The 21,783-nt window shown below is 47.6% G+C and overlaps 1 protein-coding gene and 1 long non-coding RNA gene across 2 annotated transcripts; both read right to left on the reverse strand.

Annotated features, from left to right (window-relative positions):
- Positions 1-1,941: 1,941 nt before the first annotated feature.
- On the reverse strand, positions 1,942-8,334 carry Nlrp6 (NLR family pyrin domain containing 6). The gene is made up of 8 exons (XM_048458115.3): positions 7,999-8,334; positions 7,185-7,456; positions 6,958-6,993; positions 5,042-6,767; positions 4,239-4,331; positions 2,823-2,993; positions 2,580-2,747; positions 1,942-2,201 (listed from the first exon to the last, which is right to left on the reverse strand). Exons 1-8 carry the CDS (start codon positions 8,025-8,027, stop codon positions 2,078-2,080), a joined length of 2,619 nt encoding a protein of 872 aa, XP_048314072.3. The 5' UTR covers positions 8,028-8,334; the 3' UTR covers positions 1,942-2,077.
- Positions 8,335-19,813: 11,479 nt separating this feature from the next.
- LOC146893516 (uncharacterized) lies at positions 19,814-21,126 on the reverse strand. The gene is made up of 2 exons (XR_015003132.2): positions 20,862-21,126; positions 19,814-20,205 (listed from the first exon to the last, which is right to left on the reverse strand). It is a non-coding gene; the product is annotated as an uncharacterized LOC146893516 (long non-coding RNA).
- Positions 21,127-21,783: the final 657 nt, after the last annotated feature.

The raw sequence follows: 21,783 nt of genomic DNA on the forward strand, positions 1-21,783 counted from the left end.
TCCAGAGGTTCTCATTCTCTGTGGAAACCAAAGAAGAACCTCTTTTCCAAAGCAACATATCCTTAGAATTAAATTTTAAACTTAAGATACCTTTACGTTGGTTTAGCTTAGCAGCCTGTACAATGAAATGTCTCTCTGTACTTAGCTTCTTCACAAACAAAAAATTTAAAGAAAACACAACAGTATACAGAATTCAGACTCTCTGTATATATTCTATGTTTAGGTGACTTTTTTTAACTCCTTTTAATCTATGACTATCTATACTCTTTAAAGACTTTGTTTTATTTTTTAAAAAACCATTTACTTCTTTTTATAACTCTCTGTACTCTTTTTCTTCTCTCTCCCAAGCCTATGTACATTTATTCAGCACTGTGACCCATTTAGAGGTCTTTTATGTCTGAATCTGTCTTATTGTGAATCTGTAATTCTTTACTGTCCAGGAGCACTTCTTAAAATGCTAAGCACTTCTTAAGAACTTAAGCTGCACCATTACTAGTGGAAATACAGAACTTCCTGCGTGTTTCACACAGTCCAACATGGTGGAAATCCACTAGTGCCTGAGACTGCTGGGTGGGAGCCATCCTTACCACCTCAACTCTGATAACCAGTAGGCCCATGCTGTCACTAAGTAACTTGCAGTACGCTATCCACAAATCCCATTTAAATGCTTGATAGCTGAACCTCCCAAAAGAGCCAGAACCGTTGTGTTGGTGAACCAGGAAATTGCCATCTTTTTTTAAAGAAGTTGCACAGTTTTTACTGGGCCCTGTGGTACCTTACTTGCTGCAAGTCCATCTAGAAAAAATGTGACTACCAAGAAACCGCTAAACTCTGTTCCTTTGTGTCTAGAATTCTTTTTCAAGCTCTCTCAGGTTTTTAAGTGGATTTTAGTTGGCCACATGGGCGCCAATTTGTAGTGAGGAGGAAGTGAGGCTGCTAGTTAGTTTCTGGCCACTTAGCCCCGAAATAATTACACAAAAACTGCATTAATTAAATCACCGCTTGGCCCATTAGCTCTAGTCTCTTATTGGCTAATTCTGACATATTAATTTAACCCATTTCTAGTAATCTGTATATGGCTACGTGACTGTGGCTTACCGGCTAAAGTTCTAGCATCTGGTCTACAGTGGGGCTACATGGCATCTCCCTGACTCCACCCTTCTTTCTCTCAGCATACAGCCTAGCTTTCCCCACCTAGTTCTGTTCTTCCCTGCCATAGGCTCAAAGCAATTCTTTATTCATTAACCAATAGAAGCAACACACAGACAGAAGGGGCATGCATGGCTTGTCCTGATTCTTAATGCCACGCCTCTCTTGCTGTCAGGCCAGCATGCCAAGCCCATTTCTTCAGTGGTGGACTCTGACTAAACCTTGCCCTGTATGTGTGGCTATTGGAAAGGTCGTGCCAACACCTATTTTGATAGACAAGTGTTACAGAGATCAATGAAAGGGAATCAAAAAATCTTTATTATGTTGGAGACATCTACCGTATTGCCCCAGCTCCCATCATCAAATAAAACTGTCATTCTTTTGGCTCATTGCCTGCATCTCTCAGGCAGCAAGTGGATTCCTCTGGGTTAAAGTCCCAAGGTTTCCAGAATGGCATCCTTCTAAAAGTCAACACCCCAAATTCCAGACTGGAATGGTGATCCACCTACCTTCTGCCTATAGAAGGTAATACTACATCTACCCATACAACAGATGTGGGCCAGAACAAACATGAGTAACACCATTAAACAATATGCTCAATTACTGAATATTCTTATTATTGTTGGGATTATCTGCAAGGGACAGATTGGAGGGTACAGAAAGTAAGCGGTTGTGGGGCTAGGGGAAAACTAACCTCAGAGTGTCCAAGGCATGGCAGGGCATGTACCAGGCCTATCCAGGAGCCATCAAGGGCCTATATCTACTGGGTCTTTTGCTTGCCCTTCTGTGGCTTCTTGACTTGAAAGACTTGCCTTGAGGGAGAAGCTGGCATCTTCCTGCCTTTGAATGGGGAGGACATCTTCATAAGGGCTTTTATTACAGCATCCTCTACCGTGTTCTGGCCTCCAGGGCCTTGGAAGACACTGCTTCATCTCTTGAGAGGCTGAGGATGTGTGTCTAGTTTTGGATGTAGGATGGTCAGGTCTGGCTTTGATGTCTTCACGGCTTGAAGATCCCTCAGTGACATGTCACTCAGCTCCACAGAGGTCAGACTGCAGCCACATGCATAAGACAGATGGGACAAGGATCAGTTAGGGGCAAGGGTCGATCAGCTGGGGCAAAGAACCCAGGTGAGAGTGGAGTGGTTGGAGCTGTCTGCTTAGCTATAACAAAGACACAATACCAGAAGCATTGGGATCTATTCAAAGTTGAGAGCCTTTGAGGGAATACAGGCAATGATTAGGGCCACTGGCCCAGATTGTCTCCACAGGTTATGGATATTTATTTGAGACCCAGAGCTTTAGATAGAATCATAGAAGGTGAGTCTTTGTAGGCTGGGCAGCCAGATCTGTGTGTGAGCTTGGTCTCACCTACTCTAACCTAGAGTTGATAGGCTGTGTCCTCAGCACCATGTCTCCCCCTGCCTTCACCTGAGTGTCTTTAGGCAGCAGTTAGGGTATTTCAGGGATGAACACAGGCAGGACACCATGTAGTTAGGCAGCTGACAGCCACTGAGATCCAGGGTGGTCAGGACCCGGCTCTGCTGGAGCAGGATGGCCAGGTACTGGATTGCTTCTTGGAGGTTAGGTGTTTGCATCCTGTGGGAAAAGCTGACTTTAGAGGTGGCAGGAGTTGGAATCCCCTCCCTCCGACCCTTCAAAACCAGGCCTCACCTGAGTGTCTGCACCTGGCACATGGGCCAAACCAGTCCTTCACTCAATAAACGCAGGCCTGCCTCAGTGAGCCGACACTGGAGGAGGCCCAGCTCCCTTAGAGCAGGGGCTACCTTCAGGGCCTCAGAGAGGTCTCGACAAACTGCATCAGGGAGTTTGCAGCGCGACAAGCTGTGGTCAAAAAGTGTGTAGGTTGGTCTGTAAGCCCCTGACCGCTTTTCTGCCTCCAGCTGAACCAACTACCTATCCCCTTGTAGTCTGATGACCAGTCAAGAAATGTATAGCTTTTCATAATTACCCCGTGGGTTCAGGTGGGCCGTCATCCCCAATGGTTGAGCACCTTTACTATTTTTGATTTTTTCTCTATTACAAATCATGAGGTGAGCACCTTTATGTACTTAGTTTTCTGGGCCAAGTCTTTTTGGTTCTTTTGTTTTATTTTCAGGTTGCTGGACCCTTACCCCCAGCTTCCTACCTCATCCTCTATTGATGTATGACTATCTGCTTCACCGTGGCCTGCCACTATTATTCCTATAACTTTCCTTACTTTTCCTTACTCTCTGCTCAACAGTGATAGCTAAAAGTAAGAAGAAACCTATCATTTTCTAAAAACTCTACCCGTGGAGCCTCAGTAAATCTTATATCAATCTTGAGGTAGAATTATCTGTGTATATATACATATATTCCAAGACAGGGTTTTTCTGTGTAGCCCTGGTTGTACTGGAACTCACTTTGTAGTCCAATCTGGCCTCGAACTTAAAGATTCACCTGCCTCTGCCTCCTGAGTGCTGGGAGTAAAGGTGTGAGCTCCCACTGTCAGTTTATTAATATCATCATCATCACCATATTATTATTATTTTTTTGAGTACATACTTACATTTTTTTTAAAAGTATTTGTTTATTCATTATATATACAATGTTCTGTCTGCATGCATGCCTGCATACTAGAAGAGGTAACCAGAGCCACCAAGTAGTTGGTGGGAATTGAACTCAGGACTGTTGGAAAAACAGCCAGTGCTCTTAACCTCTGAGCCATCTCTCCAGTCCTTAGGCTGGCTATATCTTACAGGGAGGAAACCAAAGCATGGGCAGACTGACTTGCTCAAGGCGCAGAGAGGCAGGAGGCACCAGCTGGCGACCCCTCTGAACACTTTCCTTCCAAGAGATGGTCCAGCAGTCTCCAAGAGCACCAGGGAGCTTCCTTCCATGGGAAAACACTGTTGCTTTCCCCACATGCTGCGCTGTACACAGTTTCCCACAAAGCCTAGCACCAGCCTTCCTCTGCCAGAACTTAATAGTGATGAAACCTGGTTAAGCTCGCTACCTTTGCCCCTAGCCTTCCTCAGAGGGCAAATTCTGTCTCTGTACAGGGCACCCAGCTTGGAATCCCCTCCATGCTGAGGCATGGTGACTCACATCAGGATACGCAGGCCACATTGTTGGGACGTCATGGCCTCACAGAGTGGACGCAGCAGGGAGACTGGGGGTTGTTTCGTGGTGTTTTGAGAACTGTGGGGAGAGAAAAAACAAGGTTGATGGCCATATAATACTCCTTCCAGGCCTTTTTAGAAAATACTCAACTTTTTCCTTCATAATGTCCTAGGGTTCCAGAACTGTCTCTGTCACTTATCCCACATCCCTTGAGTTCCCCCCCATCCCCGCAACAAACTTGAACAAAACCCAAGAGTGGGCCTGTAGGTCCCTAGGACCAGGTCTTGCCACTCTCTTGGTGTATACTCTCAACAGATGGTGAGTCTTGGGATGGGTATTGAATAGAACTTAGTTCATAGAAAGTAAATGTCCATGTCTGTGTAGGAACCTAGGATCTGGTGGAGCTGGGCTATGGAATAGTGTGGTCAGTACCTCGGGGCCAGCAGCTGGACCCAAGTGGTGAAGTCAGGGTAGACTTTGAAGATAGACAGCAAATAGCGTTGGGATGGAGGTTTAAGGCTCAGCATACAGAGGACATGGCATATTCCAGAATGTATGAGAAACTGCATCAGGGAGGGGCCTAGGTTGCTTCTTGGAGCTACGTTGGCTGTGCTGGGAAGGTTGCCTTGATCTGCATGAAGCATGGTCAGGTCACTCTGGGGAAGAAGAGAGACAGCTGCCTTGCAAGGGGTGGGTTATCAGGTGTGGACATGTTTCCCAGCCCAAGTGGGCATGCGTACTGGGGTGCAAGTTGCACTGGTGAGGACAGCCTTGCCCTCTAGACTCACCCCTTCAGCCGCTTCATCAGACTCTTTTTCTTCTTCTCCTTTACCTCCACCAGCCCACAGTTGACCAGTTTCAGAGCCTGACCAGCTGGGCAGCACCGGATGCAGTAGCCCAGGATCTCGAGGTCCATGCGGGTGAACCGAACTCGCTCCAGGACTATCTCTGGAAGGTTGGTGAGAGACTGGCGAACGAAAGCATCCTCTTGTGTCTCATACAGGCAGTACAACAGTTCCAGTCCAAAGTTGAGGTCCTCCTCGTCCTCCTCTGGTTCCTCAGTGTCCTCCAGCTCATCATTCTTTTCTGGCCCTACTGGAGCCACCCTGGGGTGGCCCTGTCCTTGTACCCACCGTAGGGTGTCCTGTTTCACGCGTTCTGGCACCACACAGCCAAAATAACGTTCAACGTCACGAACCCTCTCTGCATTCAGCAGTCCGAAGAGGAAACGAGTGGTGAGTGCAAGATGACCACGCAACTCTGCGTCAGAGTTCAGGAGCATCTTCACACCTCCCGCGGGTGCCCCTGGAGCCCCCTCAGTCTCCAGGAGGTAGGACAAGGCAGCCAAGAACTCCTGGAAGCTTTGGTCAATGAACTGGTAGGTGACCTCCTCTTCTAGAACGCCCAGCACTTCTTTCTTGCTGAGAAACAGTGCCTGAACTTGGGAGCCCTGAAGCTTCAACCGCTCCAGGTCATTTTCTGAGAACTGTGCTTGATGCTTCAGGATGCCCTCCTGGGCCAGCCGGCACAGCGTGCGCAGTTCTCCCTGCACCCGGGGTCCATTGGTGCCTGCAGACTTCAGCATGCTGGCGATGAAGAGCAGGTACACCGCTGTAGTGGTCTTGGAGGTACGAGACAGATCCTGGCCCAACTCCAGTTGCTGCTGCAGCACCGTGCACACGATCCAGCACACGAAGGGCACGAAGCACAGTGCAAACAACGTCTCATTCTCTTTCACAAAGCGGTAAGCGCGCTCTGCCTTCCTCTCGTCCCGGAAAAACTTGAAGAAATACTTCTTCTTGTCTTTGTCTGAGAAGCCGCGTACTTCTGCGCACTGTGGCGAGCCCAGTCTGCCCCGCAGAGTCCCAGGGGCGACATTGCGTGTAGTCACCAGCAAGCGAGCCAAGGGCAGCAGCTCATGGCTTAGCAGTCCTCTCAGCACTCTCAAGCCACTTGTAGCTTCGAAAGGGTCTTTGCAGGGGGCGGCCTCCGGGGTTACTACAGCAGGCAGCTCGTCTGCACCGTCCAGGATGAACAGTAGGCGTTGAGGAAGCGCCAGTATCTGCCGCACCGGAGCCTTGCGGTCCGGACACTGGTCCAGGATCAGGTCGGCCAAGCTGCGCGTACCCGGACTCTCCAGCAGCTCGCCGCACGGCATGAAGAAGGCGAAGTCCACCTGGCCGTGGTATAGCTTGCCTGCTGCCCAATCATAGAGGATTTTCTTGGCGGCCATGGTCTTGCCAATGCCCGCCGGGCCCTGTAGTACCACGGTCAGCGGCCGCAGGCCCTCGTCATCTCCCCGGAAGAGCTTATTAAAGGTGTGCGTGTCCGAGCGTCTTGCGCGCTCAGGCTCCGGCACCTCCGACGGCCCCAGCAGCTCATCCTCCACGGCGTTGCTCCCCGGCGCGATAAGCAGCTTGGTGAAGCGCTTGTTGATCTTCACGGAGCGGGCGTTTCTCTCCTTCACCTTAGCGTGCTGTAGCAGCACGTGCTCGCGGTATTTCTTCTTGTACTCTGTAAGGTGTGAGACCGGGGAAGGAAGGGATGGACTTGCCGCCGCCCTGGAACCAACGCCTTGCCTGTTTAAATCTGGCCTCACTTTCTTTTATTGTGTCATGGCTTCCTCCTCCAAACTGCCTCACTCACATCCAAGGACCCCAAAGCAGTAATAGGACCCGTCACTTGTGTGCCCCGCCGAACTTACCTGACAGGGAGAGAACCACTGTGCTGGGGCCAAGTTCTGGAAGAAAAACCCGACGTAAGGCTCACTGAGCATGAGGGATGGGGCAAGGCATTTTCCTGGAAGCGTCTGGAACTGACTTCCCCCCTCCCCGTGCACGAATTTTTTGGAGTAGCACAGCTTCATGTGGTGGTGGAGAGGACGGAGTAAATCTCAACCGATTCTGCCCCATCCTACCCAACCCAGCTTACGCTGCAGCTGCTGCGCCTTGAGCCGCACGGCCACATCTCGAGCATCCGCCTTCTTCAGGATCTTTCGGGTCACATCCACCGCTGGCTCTGACCCATAAAACTGGGTCAGCTTGTCGACGAGGTCCACAGCGTCTGAGTTCTCCAGTCGCCCCCAAGGGATGCTCCTGCCATCCAGGGGCGCATCCCGCAGCTTGTGGCGAAAGCGCTTCAGCTGCTCCTGGCTCAAGTCTTCTAGTGCGGCTAGAATCAGCTCCCTTGCCAGCCCCTCCCGGCTGCGGATGGGCAGAGTTATTACTGATGTGCCCTGCAAGGGACCTGTCCCCAAACCTCCAAAGCACCCCTCGCACCTTGCACATTCTCCACAGGGAGCCCCAGGACAATATGCTTATAATTTCTAACTGCTTGTGGTGAAGTGGATCACTCCACAGCTAGCTTTCCTGTGTCCTCCTTTCACACACCTGTTTATACCAGATAAAGCCAGTTAAGGTCTCTACACGGGTCCTTGGTCCCTCTGACAGTGCCTAACACAGCTCGCCTCAGGAATAGTGAGCGGACAGGACAGGCCCTGGCAGAGTTCCTAAATTCTGCATTCCAAGCCCGTAGCACACTTGAGTAAGTCCTTTCTGGACCACAGGCACCAGTGGCTGGGTCTGAGTTCCTTGTGGGGAGCAGACTCATAAATGACCCGGCTTGTGGTTGGGGGATGTGGGCCGGCAGAGTTGCAATAGAAGATGGGTTTTGAATCAGCAGCCCAGGACAGGTTCTCGAAGAGAGCCCACTTCTTTTGAAAGTTTCCCCCGAAAGCCACACTCACCTGGAGCAGGGGGCCCCAGCCACATCCATGGAGCCCCGTCACAGTATCTAATGCTCAGAGGTAGATACAGAGAGCACAGGTGATCTTGTCCTGGCTAAACTGGTCTCATCCTGGGACTGGGTGCGGGGGTTGCTCAGCCTTGTCCATCTTAGCTCAGCTAGAGTCTCGCTGAGCGTCACAAGGCTCCCTCACTTATGCACAGTTCATACTCAAATGCTATACCTGGTGCTGACCTTTAGTTTTCTTCTATTTTATTCTATCAATACTCCTCCTACCAGGTGTGGCATCCCAAGTAGCTGTGTAAAGGTGATTCAGGTTGTCAGAAACCGCCTTAGGTGACTTTAATTTTGCAGACAGGGTGTGAGAGGCAAAGGGGGAGTGTGGGCAGGGCTTTGTGGAAAGGATCGCACCAGGGGAAGTGGGAGGGGGAGGGCCCTGAACTCTGCAACCTGCTAATCTTCCCACACCCAGCTAAAGGGCAGAGATTGGATGCTTCTGACCTTAGGACTCGCAGGTGACTACAGGGACGTGGAGTTCCACTGACTGTGGGGGATGGACGTGTAGATAGGCATGCGTGTGTAGCTCCACATGGCAAAGATAGCATGGCGTTCGAGTGCATGAATACCTTTACAGTCCTTGAAGATACAGTCCACACATGCAAAGCTGTATTGCCTTTTACAGCGCATCCTTTTCTGTAAGTTCTTGAGAACAAGTCTGCGTTGTGTCCCTCTCATCACGTTTGAAGGTAGATGATGAGAAGCTAGGGCCAGTGAGATGGCTTCTCAGATAATGGCGCTCGCCTGACAACCTGAGCTCCGCCCCTGGAACCTACATAAAGATGGAAGGAGAGAACCAACTCCACGAAGTCGTCCTCTGACCCCCACACCTAAGCTGTGGAATGCATACCTCCCAACAGTCAGTGTTTGAAAAGGGGAGGCTGGGGAGTCAGACAGCACGGAAGAGAACTTGCTGCTCACGCAGAGGGCTAGTTTAGTTTCCAGCACCCACGTTAAATAGCTAACAACCACCTAATAACTTCAGCTTCAGGCCATCCAACTTTCTCCTCTGGGCTCTGCAGGTACCCCCAAACGAATGTGTGTGTGTGTGTGTGTGTGTGTGTGTGTGTGTGTGGGCGCGTGTGTGTGGGCGTGTGTGCGCGCGTGTGTGTGGGCACCACATGCATGCCTAAATAAAAAGAAAGAACGGGGTGGAGAGATGACTCAATAGTTTAAAACACTGATTGTGAGTGGGGCAGTGGTGGCGCACACCTTTAATCCCAGCACTCTGGGTAGCAGAGGCAGTCAGATCTCTGAGTTCAAGGCCAGCCTGGTCTACAGAGTGAGTTCCTGGAAGCCAAAACAGAGAAATCCTGTGTGGAAAAAAAAACAAAGAAACCAAAGAAAAACCAACAACAAAAACTGACTGTTCTTCCATAGGACCTAGGTTCAATTCCTAGCATCCACATGGCAACGCAAAACCATTAAGTACAATTCCTAGAGTTCTGACACACTCTTCTGTGCATTCCAAGAATGCACAGGGTTTACAGACACACATGCAGGCAAAATACACATACACATGAAAATAAATTTCAAAAAATAAGCCCGCGGGGCTGGAGAGATGGCTCAGAGGTTAAGAGCATTGCCTGCTCTTCCAAAGGTGCTGAGTTCAATTCCCAGCAACCACATGGTGGCTCACAACCATCTGTAATGGGGTCTGGTGCCCTCTTCTGGCACAGACAGACTATTGCATACGTAATAAATAAATAAATAAATAAATAAATAAATAAATAAATAAATAAATATTAAAAAAAAATAAGCCAGCGGCTGCTGGCGCATGCCTTTAATCCCATAATTTAGGAGAGAGAAGCAGGTGCATCTCTGTGAGTTCGAGGCCAGCCTGGTCTACAGTGCAAATTCCAGGACAGCCAAGGCAGTTACACAGAGAAACCCTGCATAACTCCAGTTCCTGGGGATCCAGCATCCTCACACAGACATACATGCAGGCAAAGCACTGGTACACATAAAGTAAAAATAAATTATTAAAACCAAGCAAAAAGATAGAACGAGAAGAAGCACTCGGGTTTGAAGTGTGGGTCTGACTGCTGTAAGCTTGAGGATCAGAGTTTGAATCCCCAGAGCCCATATTGAAAAAACAAAAAAAAAAAAGGCATGGTAGCCCACAAGAGATGAAATGTAATGGTGACATTCCCTGGGTGACTTTCCCCACACTGTTCCTTAGAAGCTGTGTTTTCTGGTCTTCTAAGAATGCTGTGTTTCTAAACCTGGCTCAGTTCTGATTCTACTTCACCTCCACCAGCCCTCAACACTGTCCTCCAGATATTTGTCTCTGGTTGTCGGAGAGAAGACGACAATGCCTGAGACTGAAGTCAGCGCCACTTTGGTTCTTGGGCATCTGTCACAGGAGGTGTGGGTCCTGGGACCCCAAGGTTGGGACTAGATTCCCCAGCAGCTCTAGAGGGCCCCCTGCACTTGGTGGCCCATGCACTGCCGGGGCTGCTGATAGCAGCTGTGGAGAGACTTTGGTCCAGTTCCCGGGGACCCGACACTTTCTTCTGACCTCTGTGAGCACCAGGCACGCATGTGAAGCACAGACATACATACAGGTCTATACACATAAAATAATCATTTTTTCAAAAGAAATCAGAAAAATAAATCAAATTAAATTCAAAGTCATCAGGGAAAAAAGAAAATAATAAAATTCAGAACAGAAATCAATGGAACTGATTGATAAACAAAAAAACCAAGCTGGTTCTTTGGAAAGAGTAAGTATTTTAAAATCCTAGCCAAACAAAGGAAGAAAAAAGGAGATAAAAAACAAATCTGAGAAACATTTAAAGAAGTGAATACGAATTTTCTGACGAAGCCAGTAACGTCTAAATATGAAATCCTGCTGAGCCAGCTGAGCTGAGCTCTGCTGACTTTCCCCAGGGTTTGGTTAGCTTGCTGCACCATAGCGAAAGGGATCTTAGGATAGTTCTTTTGTTTGTTTGTTTGTTTGTTTGTTTGTTGTGACAGGGTTTCTCTATAGCTTTGGAGCCTGTCCTGGAACTAGCAAATCCTAGGAGTTCCCTCCAAAGTTCTTTGGCCTCGAACTCACAGAGATCCGCCTGCCTCTGCCTCCCCAGTGCTGGGATTAAACACATGCGTCACCACTGCCTTGCATAGGATAGTTCTAATCTGAGGGGAAAGACTCACATATTTGCAGTTCCAGCTATGTGTCTATATTGTTTTGCGTTAATTTTAATTTCTTGCCCTAATTGTCTATAATTTCTTAGCTCTAATTCTCTGATTCCTTTATTCTTTTTCTTCTTTGTTTTCCTACATTCTGTATCCTACATTCTTTATTCTTCCAATCTTATTCCTTCCACTGTTACAAATTCCCAAGCATGCGTATATGCATATAAACACACACTTTCACTAACAATTTGTTAGTGATAAAAAAAAAAACTACAAGGAAAATTCTCAGGGACACAGGTATTCTTTGAAGATACCTAATTTGTAGCTAATCACAGCTGCAGCTGAGAGGAGGTTCTGGCAGTCTCTTAAAGTGGCCACTACAGGCTACAAAAGGAGAAAACGAAACTACTGAGAGATCAAAGGAAAGGTAAAGAATACATGCATTGTTTTACATTTCTGAAGTGTGCTCACTAACATCTGGACATGGTTAGTCAGTTAGGCGATAGTGATCTCTTGGAGGATTATAATATAAGGACACCTGCAATACCACCCAAATGCACCATAAGTCTTTATGATGCACCTGCAGTTCCGCCTTGTGAAAGTTTCCCCTGTGATTTCTCCACAAGGACTTCAGTTTGGCCAAATCATCCTGTCAGGAAGTTAATTATAGAGAACACGTTTCCAAGTTGTTTTATTGCAGTGTGGGACAAAAGGTTTCACTGTCTTATTTGCCAAAAGAACACCATTTGGGGGAAAAAGTCGTCCTTCTAACAGAACCTAAGGAAATCGTGCTCGGACATATGAGGAATCCAGTCCCAAAGCTGAGTGAGAGGGGAAGCCTATTATCACACAAGAGAATGTGCAGTTAGAGGCAGCCAGCCATTCAAAAAGCAGTATTTTTCACGGGCTGTGCCTATGTGAATTTAACCTCCATCAGATGTGTAAATCTCTGGTGAGTTGATCTTCTAAATGTCAGTTGATTTACTGCATAACCTCGTGGATCCCATGAAAACCTAAGAGAGATTCCAGGACAAGGAAACTGTAGACTAGTGTCTCTCAGGAACACAGATGCGATGGTCTCCCATTAAGTACCAACAAGTGGAATCCACCTTGTGTAAAATAAAGTTATATCACAACCAAGTGGGATTTGTTTCTAGCAACAAAGCCTGCTTCAACATACAGATATCCATTAATGTAGTCCATCACATTACACGGTCATGTTGATAGAGGAAAAATGGATTTGAAGCCGAATGTGTGGTCTGAGTTCTCAGGAAGCTGAAGCGTGAAAAATGAAAGTTTGAGGCCAGCCTGGGCTACATAGCAAGACTCTGTCTAAAACAAGGGCATTTGTGAAAATTTCAAAACTACTCTTGACTCAAAAACAAACAAACAAACAAACAAACCCTTTGAAAAGGCTCAGGCCTGATGGTTCATGTTTTTAATCCTAGCATTTGTGAGGCAGGGCCAGGTGGCTCTCACTGAGTTTGAGGCCAACTTAGTCTTCACAGTGAGTTCCAGTCAGGGCTACATCATGAGACCCTGTCTCAAAAACAAAGAAAGAAAACACTTGGCAGAGTAAGAATGAAGTGCAACTTCCTCAACTTGGTGAAGAATGTCTGCAAAATGCCTGCAGCTAACATCGTACTCATTGGTAGGCAAAATGGATGATTCCCTATAAAATTGAGAACAAGACAAGGTTTGTCTCACACACGCCTATCAATGTTGTATTAGGATTCTTAACCCTGTGCAATAGAACAAGAAAAAAAAAAGGACACACATATTGGGAAGAAAAACACACTGTATTTATTTATTCACAACGTATATATATAGAAAATGTCAGACAACAAAAAGGTTTCTAGAACTAGTAAATTATTATGGTGAGGTTGTAGACCACATGAATCATCTGCAAGTTATCTGATTTCCTGTTTACTAGCAACAAACAATCGGAATTTAATATATAACACACGTAACTGGAGAGAAGACTCAGTGGTTAAGAGCATGTACTGATTTTGTAGAGGACCTGGATTTGGGAGCTAGCACCGATGTTGGGAGGCTCACAATTACTACAACTCCAGCTCCAGGGGAGGCAACACCTTCTTCTAGACTCTGTGGGCTCCCACACTCACACACACATACCACCCCTCCACATACACACATAATTACAGACAAAATAAATCTTTAAAACTCTCTTTAAAAGGCTTTTTATTGTCATTGGCATCAAAAAAGGGAAATACTTAGATATAAACATATTAAAATATGTGGTTTTATATGAGATGAACTCTAAGTCGTATGAAAGAAATTAAAGATCTAAATAATGTTCATGGAAATAAAATTTTAATAACATTAAGATGTTCTTCCCAACTTGACTTAAGTGTCAATGCAACCAAAATAAAAATTCCAACAAGACATTTGTAGCTATCAAAAATTCCGTTTTAAAGGTGCTGTGAAAAGGCAAATGAGTCAGAGGACCATTCCTGCTTTCCGGTCCGCTGAGATGTGAATGAGCAGTCGCCACACGTTCCCACGTAGCCTGTCCTGGTAGGCTACAGCCCCTCAAAGGGTGACCCAAAGCAGGTCTCTTCTTCAAGCTGCTTCTCGGCAGGTATTTGGTCATAGCAGTGAGAAAAGGAACCGTACAGTTGTAGTTTAAGATATAGACAACGGTCAGGTGTGGTGGCACACGGCAATAAGCCCAGCCCTCGGGAGGCAGAGGCAGGTGGATCTCCATGAGTTCAAGGCCAGCATGATCTAAATAGCAAGTTCCACGCCAGCCAGGACTACATAAAAAGGAAGGAAGGGAGGGAGGGAGGCAGGCAGGCAGGCAGGCAGATTTGTGGACAGTAACACACGGTGGTGAGCATGTGGGGAAACCAGTGCCCTTGCACATTATTGGTTGTGAAAATGGTGCAGCCATCTTAGAAAACGTTTTTTTTTTTTAATGTCAAAATGTTGGGCATAGTGGTACATGCCTCCAATCCTAGCACTCAGGAGTAGAGGCAAGAGGATCTCTATGGAGTCAGTCAGCCAGGTCTAGAGAGTTCCAAGTCAGCCAGGGCTACATAAGTGATACTGTGACCCCCCCCCCAAATTAAAGTTAAAATGTTGTTTATATTCCCGCATGATCCAGTGGTTAACTCAGAGGTTTCTACCTAAAAGAAAGGAGGACCGACGAGGATGGGAGAGGACGACTTCCGGTGGGAGTAGAGCGAGTCCTGGGATGAGGGAGGTTCTGAGAGGCCCCTGTGCAGACAGGTGCTCAGCACTACAGATGCACAGAAACAAGCGAACAAACAAACCCACACTGAGTTATTCACAGAAATGGTATGTTTAAAGTTTGCAAGCTGCATTTTTTTTTGAAAGATCTGTTGTTGTTGTTGTTTTATTTGTTTTTCAAGACAGGGTTTCTTTGTGTGGCTCTGGCTGTCCTGGAGCTCACTCTGTAGACCAGGTTGGTTTAAAACCACAGAGATCCACCTGCCTCTGCCTCCTGAGTGCTGGGATTAAAGGGGTACGACACCACCACTTGGCTTTTTCCAAAAGATTTTTAAATGCAGAATCAGCTTTTTATTGTGTTAATGAAGAGATTTAGTCAAAAAGCCTAAAGCCCAAGTCGTCCCCCAGACCCCTCAGAGTCTTCTTGGCTTCCACACCCTTTCCTTCAGCGGGGGAGGGGGTGGAGAGGTGGGGGATGGGGTAGGGGGTGGGGTGCACTGGTGGAGAGGGCAGGGCTATGTGCTGTATGGGAACCTCACCTTCTGGTCCACCTGTTCTGATGAGGCTTCCAATGTTGACACTGCCCAGGGCCTTTGCAAACAATCCAGGCTCAAATGGCTTAGCACTGACACCTGCTGCTTTAATGACAGCAATAATCCCACTCTCTATGGCTTATCATTTTGTTGTAGGATGAAGGTGGAGTAGACAGAGGCGAGCTTGGAGATGGAGGCCAGGGTGAGGCTGGCTGCCATGGTGATAGTGTCTGGATGGAGCAAGGGGCTCACCCCGGTATGGTCTCAGCGTCCTTGAGAGGGCTAAGCAATTGGCAGCGGCTGAGGAAAGCTCTCGGAACGTTTTTGGTCTGCAGTTTCATGAGGGTTTCTGTTTCCCAGCTGAAATCCAGTGACCACAGCAGCCCCCCAAAGCCTCCATCTCCAGGCAGCAAATTCCTACAAATTGGCACTTGGACTGTCAGCTCAGCTCTGGAGCCAGACATTAACCTAAACAATCAGTCCTCAGCAGTATAAGATCAGGTACTAGCTGTCTCCACCTGGGGCAACTCCCTCTTTGGGGTGACCAAGTCCAAAGCAGGGAGTGGGGAGGCAAGGGGCACGGCGCACCCTTCCCTGTCGGACATAATCAAAATTCACACAGGCTGCTTCTGCCTACTTAAGACAAGAATCACTCCTGGCCTACTAGCTGTAAGGGAGTTACATGTGCCAGCCTCAATCACAAGTCCGGCTCCACCGCAAACCTGCCTCTCAAAACGCCACAATTCTGACTCCTCCAGGTTTTTCTTTCTTGGATGTATTACTGAGCCCAGGCTCCACTCTGGGGAAACAGCATGGATGGTAGTCTGAGTGGTACACTCTCCAGGCTTAGGTGCAGAGAGCTGGTGCCAGGTCAAGAGGCAGCCAAGCCCAAGTCTAGGTCCCAGATCCTGGAGAATCCTCCAGGGAGACCCACATACTCTGACCAGTCTCAAGGCCACAGGCTACAGCCTCCTCTAGAACCCTAGGTCCAGCCTTTCGGCCTCAGTACACAGGGTCACCTGTATTCAAGCATCCTTTCGAGGCTGAAGAATGTCCCCCAAGAGAAAACTTGTCCTCAGAGCTCACTTACATATCCCCTCAGACCATTTTTTTCTGTCCTTTCTACCACCTCATAGGAGCTGCAAAGTAACCTCAATGGAAAGACCAAGAGTCTACAGACAGACAGTCTTGAGTAATCCCACACCTAACATATGTCTGGATTTGTGGCAAATCACGTGCCTAGTATGTGCCTGGACTTGAACCCCTGAGCCCTAGCATGACTAAAAGTGAATTAGTAAAAATAAAATAAAATAAAGAACAGCATTGGAAAAGAAGGAACCCACGTTTTAACCCTGATGGCCGTTGAAGATTATATGCTGAGGGCATGAACCCGATATAGGGCAAACACTGTAAAATTACTTCTAGGCACTTCCAGGAGTCTCAGATCCACAGAAACAGAAAGTGAGATCGGGTGCCAGGAACTGGGAGGATGTGTGTGTGTGGGGGGGGTGCGGGTGTCAGTGCTTAATGAGGACAGAGTTCAGCTTTTGATAGCAAGTCTGGAGATGGATGGTGGCGATCAGACACTGTGGGTGTGCTGTCCTGACACCAGCTGTGCACGTAGCTGTGGGCAAGATGGAAAAGCATTTTAGCTTTATTTTAAAAATTTATACTTATGGGCTGGAGAGATGGCTCAGAGGTTAAGAGCTCTTCCAGAGGTCCTGAGTTCAATTCCCAGCTACCACATGGTGGCTCACAGCCATCTGTAATGAGATCTGGTGCCCTCTTTTGGCACACAGGTTATGCATAATAAATAAATAAATATTTTTTTAAAAAAAATTTATCCTTACAGTTATTTGTGTGAGTGCTTGCGTGTGCATGTGAGTGTATGTGTATGGGCACCTGTGCCACAGTCTGTGTGTAGAGGTCAGAGGTTAACTTGCAGGGGTCACTTCTCTCCAGTGCCCTGTGGGTTCTAGGGATTGAATTTTGCTGGCTCAGAAATCTTTTATTAGTCATAAAAAATTATGTAAGAAGCAATGGGTTTCACTACAGGATTGTCACATGCTTCGTTCTTGTTGACTTTCTTCCCTGACTTCCCTCTCCCAACCACAGCCCCTTCTGCCGGTCCCCTGCTCCTTGCACTGTCTTCTGCCTTTGCGCCATGTGTTCTTATACTTTATTTTTATCCGTCCTTTTCCCCCTATTCGGCTATCTCCCAGGGCTTCTTTTTCCCCCGTCTCTCTTGGTCCCCTTTCCAGTATGATCTGTATTCTATATTCCCTCATCATAAGACAGACAGACAGACAGACAGACAGACAGACACACACACACACACACTCACACATGCATGCACGTACTCACGCACGCACGCCAATCGGGACCCACACTGGAGAAAACCTGCAGCATTTGTCTTTCTAAATCTGGGAATACTTCAGAAAATAATTTCCATTTCTACCTATTTTCTTGTAAGGGTCATGATTTTGTCTTTCTTTAAGACTGAGTAAAGCACCTGCTATGTCTTTTTACTATAAGTAGACGTAGCTCCTTGATAGATTGCCTGTTTAGCATGCTCAAGACCCTGGACCCTGTCCCAAGAACTGCCAATGAATAAATACAAAATACAAAGGGAGTCATTCCATCCGCAGTCTGGTTAATTATTAGCTCTAGTGTTCTCCCCATGGCCCCTGTTGCATGTATGGGAAAGGCTGAAACCAAGACCTTGGGTCGGATAATTGTGCTGTCCCACTGGGAGCACAGGGCCATAAAGTCGACCCTTGTCACCCTCAGAAGGCAGGAACAAATCCATGCCTGCCTCCCTCTTAGTCTAGGCTGGCAAGAACCCTGACCCCTCCTCAAGGCTGAAGTAATCACCGTTGCCAACAAAGCACCCTCCATAGTCCTGGCACTTCCTGTGGGTAGGGATCATGTGAAGTTCTTGCTTTTAAAGGAGACAAACTTGAAGCTTTGAGACGGACATCCCTTGAGGGCCTTAGCAGGCGGGCAGAGGAGAGCTTCCTTTAAAGTGCCCTGGGTCAGTCCTTCTGCGTTTGAGGACCAATATGGGAACAAACAGCCTGGTAGCACTCCTGCAGAATGCCCTCAGGCCACACAGAGACTTCCCTGGGGCGAGGGAACAAATCCCTGTGCTGTAGAGCAGGGCAGAGGGGCTCCCAGCTGCTAAGACTATGGGGACCTTTGTGTTACACTGGGAAACCATCCCTGGGGCCAAACTTGAGTCTCCTCTTCCTTATAGAGCTGGGGTGCTCAGGGCCCCTTAGGGTCTTGTTGGCTTAGCAGTCCCACCGCCTCCCAGGATGGCACTCTGACTGTAGTGAAGGGTGGCAGGCACCCAGCCTTGCACACCTGTCCTGTGAGTGCCCCCACCTTACAACTCTGACTCCCGTGTTTTCCCATGATCTCCACGGCGTTCTGTTCTTCCCTTCACTTCTCACACTCTGCCTCAACGCCAGAGACCTCTGGCCCTCACACCCGTGTTCCCCCTCCTCCACTGCTGAGTGGGCCGCTGGGTCTGACTTGGAACTCTGCCTCTCATTGGCTGACCTGTGTCTTGTGCCATGCTCCGCCCTGCCTGGGCTGCAGTCCTGACAGTTTAGTTGTGAGTCTGAAAGATGCGATCAGCTAGGACCTCTTCTTGAGTGAAGGTGTCACTCACCCCACGCCATAAAAATTAGTGCAGCATAGACCAACACCCTACGTTCAGTATCTCCAACCACAAAACCCTTAGTAACAAACCTGGATGGGTACAGTGTCAAAGCATGAATGAGCAGCCATGAGAACCTCAGCAGTTAAAAGTGCCAGTCACAGAAAACTGACAACCTGAGCTGGATCCCCCAAAGCCACATAAAGGTGGGAGGAGAGAATCAGCTCTGTAGGCTTTTCTAGGACTTCCACGCGTGTGTGGCATGAGCATGCGTACCCGTGTATAAATAATAACAACAACTAATAAGTTCAAAAGTATAAGCAAAGAAAGAAAAAAAGGATAAATTGAAACTGGGCATGATGGGGAAGCCACAATGATTGGAACTGAAGTTATTGCTTGATACCCCTTAACAAAGGAGTTTTTAAATGAAGAAGAAAGAAAAAGGCAACAGACTTGAAGAGGAAATTTCCCATATCTACTGGGAAAGGCTATCATTAAAAATAAAACAACTGGGGCTGGAGAGATGGCTCAGAGGTTAAGAGCACTGATTGTTCTTCCAGAGGTGCTGAGTTCAATTCCCAGCAACCACATGGTGGCTCACAGCCATCTGTAATGAAATCTGGTGCCCTCTTCTGGCCTGCAGGCACACATGCAGACAGAACACTGTAAACAATATAAATAAATAAATCTTTAAAATAATAAAATAACTGGACATGGTGGTGTGCTCCATTAATTCTAGCACTTGCAGAGGCAAAGGTACAGAGGGGCAGAAGGGACAGGGGAAAGGGGCAGAGGGGCAGGGGGCAGAGAGGCAGAGGGGCATTGAGGCAAGAGGTAGAGGCAGATCTCTTTGAGATAGAGGCTAACCTGGTCTACACAGTAAGTTAAAGGACAGCCAGGGCTACATAAAGAGACCTGGTCTCAAAATAAAATAAAATAAAATAAAATAAAATAAAATAAAATAAAATAAAGCACAAATGGGGGGGAGGAAAAGGAAGAAAATATGCAGAACCCACAGAAAATAATGAAACCACTGCTGGTAAGTTTTGTGGTTGTTGAAAATAAACAAAAGTAGGAACTCAAGATACTTACAGTTTCTGTGGTTTCTGAGTCAGGCACTGTCGGGGTCCGGGACCAGCCCGGACATAAAGTATTTCTCGGACCAGAGTGGAGGTGCGGGACTAATTGAGGCACAGTTCACACGGCAATATCAGGAAGGAGTCTCAGGGTTCATTCAAATCCTGAAGACCACCCGCGTTTATTATTCAAACAGCTTTTATATCAAAACATAAACTGAAGGGGAAGTGCATTAGCATCCTGTTTCCTAGGTGGCGGGGAGAATGACTTAGGTCATGTCCACAACCATACCGGAAAACACAGATTACAAAAGAAGGAGCAGAACGACATTAGCATATCCTGACCGCTTGCTTTGGATGGCGTCAGGCGGCCTCTCTACCAAAGGCTAGGGATCATCCTCTGTGGAGCAGATGCAGACTGTGCCTCGCCAGGTCGCTCAGAATTCTGACTGCCATACCACGTAGGAGCATGGCCTGTGTAATCCGGCCCTCCAGGGCGGCCGCCGCCCACTGGAACCAAGTGTCTACCACAAAGAAACAGATTTTCACACGTGGTCAGGACCAACAACAGGATGTTGTTCAGCCACGAAAACAAAGACATTTCTGACAGGCGCCAGAATGTGGGCAAACCTTGAGCTAGGTGCTCCAGCACAAAGGAATAAATGTGGGAATCTATTAATCTGCAGAAGTGAAGCTCACAGAGCAGACAGAGTCAGAGACATAGAGTAGGGAGAGGCTAAGGCAGGAGGATTGATTTGATTTAGAGACCAGGCTGGGTTAAATAGTGCGTTTGAGGTCAGCCTGGGTACGAAGTAAGACAAACACCAAAACAACTAAACCTGCAAAAATAAAGCCCACAAACAACACAGCAACAACAAAGCAAAGCAAAACAAAACAAAACCCTCCAAAGTGACAGAAAGTAGGGAGAACCTGGAGTTATTGCTTGATGGGGAAGGGGTCTCTGAGGTGTTAAAAAAAATTATAAACAGTAGTAATGATTGCACAGTATTTTGGGTGCAGTTAATGCCACTGAACTGTACCCTTAAAATGTAAAAAACAAGCCTTGCGCCTTCACTTTCATCCGGCAAATCTGAGCCTTGCCAGGCATCCTAGCTCAACCTGCCCGAATTACTCCCAACCGCGAGCGCCCTGGCGACCTCCATTTTCCGTGTAACAGTACCTGCTTCTGCACCTCTACCTATTCCTCCAGCTTTCGTGCAGCGGTTCCTCTGTCTACAAAGAGCCCTGTCGTCACCGCAAAGACCTGTAGTTGCCATAATCCCAGGTTCACAGGTTTATCAGCAGGTTTATCTCAGGTTCTGCACCCTGCACCTTGTAATTTGCCGCGTCCTGCAGATCTTTTGAGTGCTCATATCTGCGCCCTGAACTCAGATGTCTCTGAAGCCTGCCCACACTCTGAAGCGCTGTACTCAGTTCTGGCCAGGATAACAGTCCGACAGCTCCACCTGCAGGTCACAGAGGAGAACTCCTGGGTTGCAGGCTGTTCCTAGATATTTTCCTAGATGTTGTCCTAGATACTAGTGGCGAGTGGTGGATTTCTTTTCCCTCTTAGAGATACCATCCTATTGATTCTGTTCTCCAAACAGACTCTCGGCACCTCCTGACTCTGTCTCGGCTCATACCTCAGCTAACACTCAGGCAGAATGAGCTTCTAAAAGCGGCTGTCCCATTAAGCACCTCTTCTCCTCAACTCTTTCCCTCCAGCTACGCGGCTTCCAAGATGTGTGCAGACACGTAGGTCCTGAGACTCTTGGCTCCCCCCCCCCCCACTTCCCTGCTGCGCCTCTGTTTTGTTTTGCACGCAGGCGCAGTCCCGGGTAGGCAGTAGCAGCACAGGCTGTTGTTGCACAGGTGAGCCTAGTGGTTCCAATAGTCAAGGGACGGATTCGCCCTCGAGACATTTAATTTTGGTTGTTGTTTAATAGAATTTATTTGGCCTTACAGCCGGGAAGCAAGGGCAAGACTGGCTGGAATGGTGGCAGAAGCAAGAGGCTGAACGTTTATATCTTGAACTGCAAGCATGAAATTGAGAGCGACATTTTTCAATTAAAAGACTTTTTTTTTTTAAAAAAAGATTTATT

Source organism: Myodes glareolus, chromosome 7 (assembly GCF_982192425.1).
Source record: "Myodes glareolus chromosome 7, mMyoGla1.1, whole genome shotgun sequence".
NCBI lineage: Eukaryota > Metazoa > Chordata > Mammalia > Rodentia > Cricetidae > Myodes > Myodes glareolus.

Excerpts from the sequence above, each read along its gene's own strand:
- Nlrp6 (XM_048458115.3), bottom strand. The coding sequence starts at position 8,027 with ATGGATGTGGCTGGGGCCCCCTGCTCCAG. Across the intron at positions 7,457-7,998 it reads GCTGGGGCCCCCTGCTCCAG|CCGGGAGGGGCTGGCAAGGG; the intron begins GTGAGTGTGGCT and ends GCCCATCCGCAG. Across the intron at positions 2,994-4,238 it reads TGTGGCCTGCGTATCCTGAT|CTTGTCGCGCTGCAAACTCC; the intron begins GTGAGTCACCAT and ends TTTTGACCACAG.